Source organism: Corylus avellana, chromosome ca5 (assembly GCF_901000735.1).
Source record: "Corylus avellana chromosome ca5, CavTom2PMs-1.0".
NCBI lineage: Eukaryota > Viridiplantae > Streptophyta > Magnoliopsida > Fagales > Betulaceae > Corylus > Corylus avellana.
Genome location: NC_081545.1, coordinates 32,993,486 through 33,000,356, shown reverse-complemented (window position 1 = coordinate 33,000,356; position 6,871 = coordinate 32,993,486). Strand labels below are relative to the sequence as shown.

Sequence of the window (6,871 nt, the reverse complement as noted above, 5' to 3'; positions counted from 1 at the left end):
TTGGACCTAAGCAATAACAAGCTCATTGGTCCAATCCCTTCGACTCTGAGCCATTTAAGTATTTTGAATTCTTTGAACCTTTCAAGCAATCAAATCAATGGTTCCATACCATCAGAAATGGGGATGTTGAAGAGCTTGTTCAAAATGGACCTTTCCAGGAATCAAATCAGTGGTCCAATCCCTTCAACTATAGGCAATTTAACTGGTTTGCAAGCTTTGATGCTTAGTGCAAATCAAATCAATTGTTCCATCCCGGTTGAAATGGAGAATTTGAAGAATTTGGATTTTTTGTTTCTCGATCAAAATAATCTCACCGGCAATCTTCCCTTTTTTTCGCCTTATAGTATGGGTCTCAATTTGTCATATAATTCGTTCAATTGTGCAATTCCATGTCAATATTATTATTATTATTCACATTATGCATACGACATGTTATTTGGCAACAAGGATTCATGCAATGGTAGCTTCAAGGTTTTCGCTCCTTGCCCTGAGTTTTCCCCGACTACTAACAAATCAAGAATAACCAAACTAGAAATTTTGGTTCCAATCGCCATTTTTCTTGGATTCATAGTTCTTGGCGGCTTTCTTCACTCGAGATGCAAGGTTAAGAAGACCCAGTCTAACTCAAAAGAAACAAAGAATGGGAACTTGTTCTCGATATGGAATTACGATGGACATATTGCATATGAAGATATCATTGAAGCAACCGAGGACTTTGACATAAAATATTGTATTGGAACAGGTGGTTATGGCAGCGTTTACAAAGCAAAATTACCTGGTGGCAAAGTGATTGCCTTGAAGAAACTTCATCAGTTGGAGGCTGAGAATCCAACTTTTGATATGAGTTTCAAGAATGAGGTAAAAGTGTTAACAAAAATTCGGCATCGAAACATTATAAAACTTCATGGGTTTTGTTTACATAAACGATGCATGTTTTTGGTTTATGAGTATATGGAAAGGGGAAGCCTATTTTATGTCCTGAGCAATGACGTTGAAGCTATAGAATTGGATTGGAGCAAGAGGGTGACCATCATCAAAGGCATCGCCCATGCCTTATCTTACATGCATCATGAATGCATTCCAACAATTGTTCATCGAGATATAACAAGCAACAATATTTTATTGAACTCGAAACTAGAGGCTTTTGTCTCTGACTTTGGCACTGCTAAACTCCTTGATCCTGATTCCTCCAATCAAACATTAGTTGCGGGCACTTACGGTTATATTGCTCCAGGTGAACAATTCTTTTGTTGCTATAATTTATATGTTTATTTATTTATTTTTCTCAGTCCTGCCTATTATTTTAAAACATTGAACTTGACAAGTGGAACAAATGGCTTTCCTAATATTTAGGATTGCCTTATCATTTACTATTTGAATCAATTCATGCATGATTGCAAACAACCACTTTCACTATATAATTTTAATGCAATGGAAAGTTTTGACCAACTTCACTGTATTAAAAATTTTTTAAAAAAAAAAAAAGAAAAAAAAAGAAAGAAAGGTTTCTACATTTTTTTAATATTTTTTTATTTTTTATTTTTTTTTATGTAGAGTTGGCCTATACAATGAAAGTTACTGAAAAATGCGACGTTTATAGCTTTGGAGTGGTGGCATTGGAAATATTAATGGGAAGACATCCAACGGAACTCTTAACTTCATTAGCATCACCGTCTTCTCAAAACGTGATGTTACATGAAATATTAGACCAACGTTTGCCACCTCCAAATCATCTAGTTGCACAAGATATTTTTCTTGTCGCAACAATAGCATTTGCATGCCTTCAGATCAAACCAAAGTCTCAGCCTACAATGAAATGCGTGTCTCAAGAATTTATTTCACGAAAGAAACCAATTGCCAAGCCTTTACATGTAATTTCACTATGGCAGCTAAGGAACCAAGAAATGTATAAGGTTGGATTAGATGATGAAACTCAATTATGAAGTGCCTGCTGTTAGGTTCAGTATTATATTGTTTGATGAACTTGTACGAATAAAAAATGTTGTGTCATCTTTTCATTTCTTCTTTCTGAACCATACATTTTGCACTAATGGCTTCACATGGAGATCACCGATCGCACTAGAACGTATGCAGGTTGAAGTAATAAATCAACGGCCTAAAATAAGAAAAGAAAACAAATAGTTACACTCGGCAATCAAACAGGGTATTAGATGTTTTAAAATCTCGATATATAACTGGCTTTTCATCTTGCTCATGAAGAAAGGCAAGACCCTTTGCACTTTGCAGCACCAACTGCCATTTTCATTCTGGTGGACCAAGGAAGTGGCAGAGGCCCCTGCAGTGTATAACATAATTATAATCAGAGAAAAAGGAATGAAATTGCCTACAGCTGGAACATTTTCATGTGGTTAGCAAATTGCAGTATCCACTCAATAGATATAATTAGGTGGTGTTTGGACAGAACATTTCAAAAAAAATTATCATATAAGAACACACACAAAAAAACAGACCAAATATTTGCATTTAAATTGTATTGGCGATTCTTTTAGTTATTTAGAAAAGATAAAGAGATGGAAGAATGATAACTCCTGCAGCATGCATTTATGATACGCTATAGACCATAAAGCACAAATGGTTACCATTTGTTATAGTATCATGATCCTAGCTAGGCTCTTGAAATCTTAATCTCTTTTTTAAATTAAATAGATCATATTTTTACATTTTAATATTTAGTGACAAATGTTGGGGTAAAAAATTGTGAAACATTTAATTTAAGAATAATAATAATAAAAATTTTAAGACTAATAAATTAACATAAGAGTTGTAATCCACTTCCCACACCGTTGAATAGGACCTTTAGTTGTAATAAAACCCACAGGAAAACGCAATTTCACTATTTTTTTTTTTTTTTCTAATCAAATGCGAGAAAAGGTTATAAGGGAAAGAAAAACGGTTATGGAGTTTTTACCAAGAATACAAAATGGGTATCAAAGAGATAATACAGTGGTTTTCAAACACTAGTTTTGGGCGACCGGTAAAGATGGTTATGGTGGTAGGGAGAAGCATGCAGAGCATTTCGTATGGAGAGACTCCTGGTTGGTTGTCTATTCCTTGATAACCCCGTCTGAATTCTAATGCCATTCCTAGCATTTGGGTATGACCCCATACGCTCTGCTTGCATGGCCTGAAAGTAGGATGAAGAAGAAGCCATGTCCTTGAGGTTGGACAGAGGCATTAGTGCTTCAACAACTTCACTCATCAGAGGTCTGGCTTTAGGGTCGCGGCTAAGGCAGTGGGCAGCTAACTGAAGTGCTTTCTGAGCGCCTTTGATTTAGTATTAGGCATTGGTGCTTCGGATAGATTCCTTAAAAACCACTAATTTGGTCCAACTAAAGACTTTTAGCACCTGATTTTGTGTTAGCTACTAACATTTTTAAGTTTCCATACTTGTATAGTCTACGTCATCATTCATCCCTTCAAATCAACTTCTTCTGTTCTCGATCTCTTTCAAAATTAAGGACATTAATTTCCAAAATCTTTTGAAGGGGTACAGTAATTATACAAGTGCCTCCAGGCAGCTAAATTGCATTAAAACTTTAATATACTCTTTTTAATCATTGACATATAAATAGTAAAAAATTATGGTAATATTATTCGACAAGGAAAGACTATATGGGCCCCCCTAAAGGAAAACATGTGCCTCCACCACTGTGTGCGTAAGGAAAATGTAACGATGAAATCAAGTACCAGATAATGTTAAAAGGCAAAAAATTAAGGAGATCTTTCTACCTGGAAACATCGGTTGAGAAAATCATATATAGGCCAATTCCCCTGCTTTACTCTCAATTCAGATTAATTATTCCAGTACTGCTCGATATTACCATTTCTCATCTGGCTCAAGCTCCATGTAAATAAATTTAATGTACCTATATTATTTCATATCATTCCAACTTACTCAACTTTTCCGCGTCATTTCTAGTTCAGAATTAATGTTTCTTTAACCGTATTCAGTACGTACTCGATCGTGTCTCCAAGTGGCTTGAGAAAGGTAAAGAGTTTACTAGTCTTATCCATCCATGAAGAGCACAAGAGGCATCAATAGACTAAGTCTTCTCATGTTCCAATTATTGCACACACGTACATTTGGTCGCGTGGAATTACGCTCACATCATCAAGTAATGTTGAATTGTGAAGCTGTGTTGAAAATAATAAAGCTGCTTTTAATGAGTTAGTTGCAGTCTCTTGTCCGAAGGAGTTATAAGTCAGTATCTGCATTCAATACGATGGGAATTCCACCCCAAATTCTAGTTGGACCACCGACAAAGGCCATGGGGAAATTTCCAAAACGATTCAGGGAAACCATACGGGTGGAAAATCTGCATTTCCATGAGGATTCAAAAAGAAGACCAGAGTTTCGTGAGAATTACGTCGGGAATTATTAAACCTCGACTCCCAGTCCACAAGTCTGTCCCCACCCCTCGGATATAGCTTTCTTATTAAAGTGTACGTCCCGAGTAACATATGGACATATATACCAATCAACCCTTTTGCCATTCAATCATACAGTACTGCTTGCAAACAATGGCACCCTCTGTTTCCATTTACATTGTGGTGGTAGCATGGGCTACTTGTATCTTGTTGTACGGAACGTATTTCGAGGACAGTGGAGCTCAGTTTGTGGGAGCATCTGAATCATCACCACTACAACTGGAAGCAAAGGCTCTTCTGGAGAGTGGATGGTGGAATGACTACAGCAACGATACTTCAAGTCGTTGCAAGCACTGGCCTGGTATTACTTGCAATGTTGCTGGAAGCGTCACAGAGATTTACTTGTTTTATTGGCAGCTCAATGGAGATAAGTACTTAAAATTCAACTTCTTATCTTCCTTACCTAATTTAGTCAGCCTTGTTCTTCCTGGAAATAGTCTTCAAGGGAGCATCCCTTCATCTCTATTGCTCTTAACCAATCTCACTCATCTGGATCTGCGTGATAACCAACTCAATGGTTCCATCCCCCCAAAATTAGGAAATTTGAGTAATCTCAATGTATTACGTCTAGGTCGAAACAACTTCAATGGACCAATCCCTTCATCTCTATGGCTCTTAACCAATCTCATCGAGCTGGATTTGTCTTATAACCATTTCAATGGTTCCATCCCCAAAGATTTAGGGAATTTGAGGAATCTCGATGTCTTAAGTCTAGGTGGAAACAACTTCAGTGGACCAATCCCTTCATCTCTTGGGCTCTTAACCAATCTCACCGACCTGGATATGAGTTATAATCAAATCAATGGTTTTATAGCTTCTGAAATAGGGATGCTAAAGAATCTTGTCTCTTTGAACCTAGCGGGTAACATGCTGGTTGGTCAAATCCCTTGTACTCTCAGCCATTTAACTCATTTGGAAAGTTTGTTCCTCAGTAGCAATCGAATCAATGGTTCCATTCCCCCAGAAATAGGCAATATGGAGAATTTGATTTACTTGCACCTCGAGAATAACAGCCTTAATGGTTATATCCCAAGAGAAATAGGGAATTTGAAGAAGCTGGTCCATCTGATTCTCGAATCTAACAATTTCGGTGGTTCAATTCCTACTCGGCTAACCAGTTGCTCTTCGTTGGAGCACTTGATATTGAGCAACAACTCCTTAAGTGGAAGCATTCCCTACCAGATCCGAGAGCTTTTTTTGTTGTCTACTATAAACCTTAGTCATAACTTTATCAATGGGCAAATACCTCTTGAAGTGGGGGATTTAGCATTTTTAGCGGTCTTGGATCTTAGCTATAATAATCTTTCTGGCAACATACCCCTTCCTTTCACTTCTGTAGCACATATCAACTTGTCATACAATTCTTTTGTGGGTCAAATACCAAGCGGTTATCAAAATCATACATCTGACTCATTAATTGGCAACAAGGACTTATGTGGTGACCTCGTGGGTTTTCCTCCTTGTCTTCCACTTTTCCCCCCTTCCCTTCCACTTTCCTCCCCAGCAAGTAACAAATCAATTGTACCCATAGGAAAAATCGTTGCACCCATCAGTATTTTCCTTGGATTCTTAGTCCTCGGGGGTTTTTGTTTATTCCTGTCTCAACGCATGATCAACAAAACCCAATCTATGTCAACACAGAGAAAGAATGGGAACTTGTTCTCGATATGGAATTATGATGGAAATATTGCATATGAAGATATCATTCAAGCAACCGATGATTTTGACATAAAATACTGTATTGGGACAGGTGGTTATGGTAGTGTTTACAAAGCAAAACTACCTAGTGGCAAGATAGTTGCCTTGAAAAAACTTCATCGCTTAGAAGCTGAGAATCCAACTTTTGATAAGAGTTTCAAGAACGAGATAAAGGTGTTAACAGAGATCAGGCATCGAAACATTATAAAGCTTTATGGATTTTGTTTACATAAGCGATGTATGTTTTTGGTTTATGAGTACAAAGAAAGGGGAAGTCTGTTTTGTGTCCTAAACAATGACATTGAAGCTGTGGAATTAGATTGGAGCAAGAGGGTAAACATCATCAAAGGCACAGCACACGCCTTATCTTACATGCATCATGAGTGCATCCCTGCAATTGTTCATCGAGATATATCAAGCAACAATATTCTATTGAACAATAAATTAGAGGCTTTTGTCTCTGACTTTGGCACAGCTAAACTTCTTGATCCAGATTCCTCCAATCAAACATTAGTTGTAGGCACTTATGGTTATATTGCCCCAGGTGAATTATTCTTTTCTTGCTATAATTTACATATTTATTTACTTATTTTCTTTAATATTGTCTATTATTCTAGAACATAAAACTAGCCATGTAGAACAAATATCTTCTCCAATATTTGAGCTAGTAGGGTTATCTTGTCATTTACTATTTGAATCTATTCACTCATGATCGTAAACAACC

General features: G+C 36.9%; 2 protein-coding genes across 2 annotated transcripts; both read left to right on the top strand.

Annotated features, from left to right (window-relative positions):
- Positions 1-41: 41 nt before the first annotated feature.
- On the top strand, positions 42-1,943 carry LOC132182183 (MDIS1-interacting receptor like kinase 2-like). The gene is made up of 2 exons (XM_059595371.1): positions 42-1,234; positions 1,555-1,943. Exons 1-2 carry the CDS (start codon positions 118-120, stop codon positions 1,941-1,943), a joined length of 1,506 nt encoding a protein of 501 aa, XP_059451354.1. The 5' UTR covers positions 42-117.
- Positions 1,944-4,542: 2,599 nt separating this feature from the next.
- Positions 4,543-6,771, top strand: LOC132182182 (probable leucine-rich repeat receptor-like protein kinase At1g35710). The gene is made up of 2 exons (XM_059595370.1): positions 4,543-5,007; positions 5,083-6,771. Exons 1-2 carry the CDS (start codon positions 4,543-4,545, stop codon positions 6,769-6,771), a joined length of 2,154 nt encoding a protein of 717 aa, XP_059451353.1.
- Positions 6,772-6,871: the final 100 nt, after the last annotated feature.

Coding starts and splice junctions, on each gene's coding strand:
- LOC132182183 (XM_059595371.1), top strand. CDS start 118: ATGGGGATGTTGAAGAGCTTGTTCAAAATGGACCTTTCCAGGAATCAA. Junction 1,235..1,554: donor TTACGGTTATATTGCTCCAG/GTGAACAATTCT, acceptor TTTTTTATGTAG/AGTTGGCCTATACAATGAAA.
- LOC132182182 (XM_059595370.1), top strand. CDS start 4,543: ATGGCACCCTCTGTTTCCATTTACATTGTGGTGGTAGCATGGGCTACT. Junction 5,008..5,082: donor GAAATTTGAGTAATCTCAAT/GTATTACGTCTA, acceptor AATCTCATCGAG/CTGGATTTGTCTTATAACCA.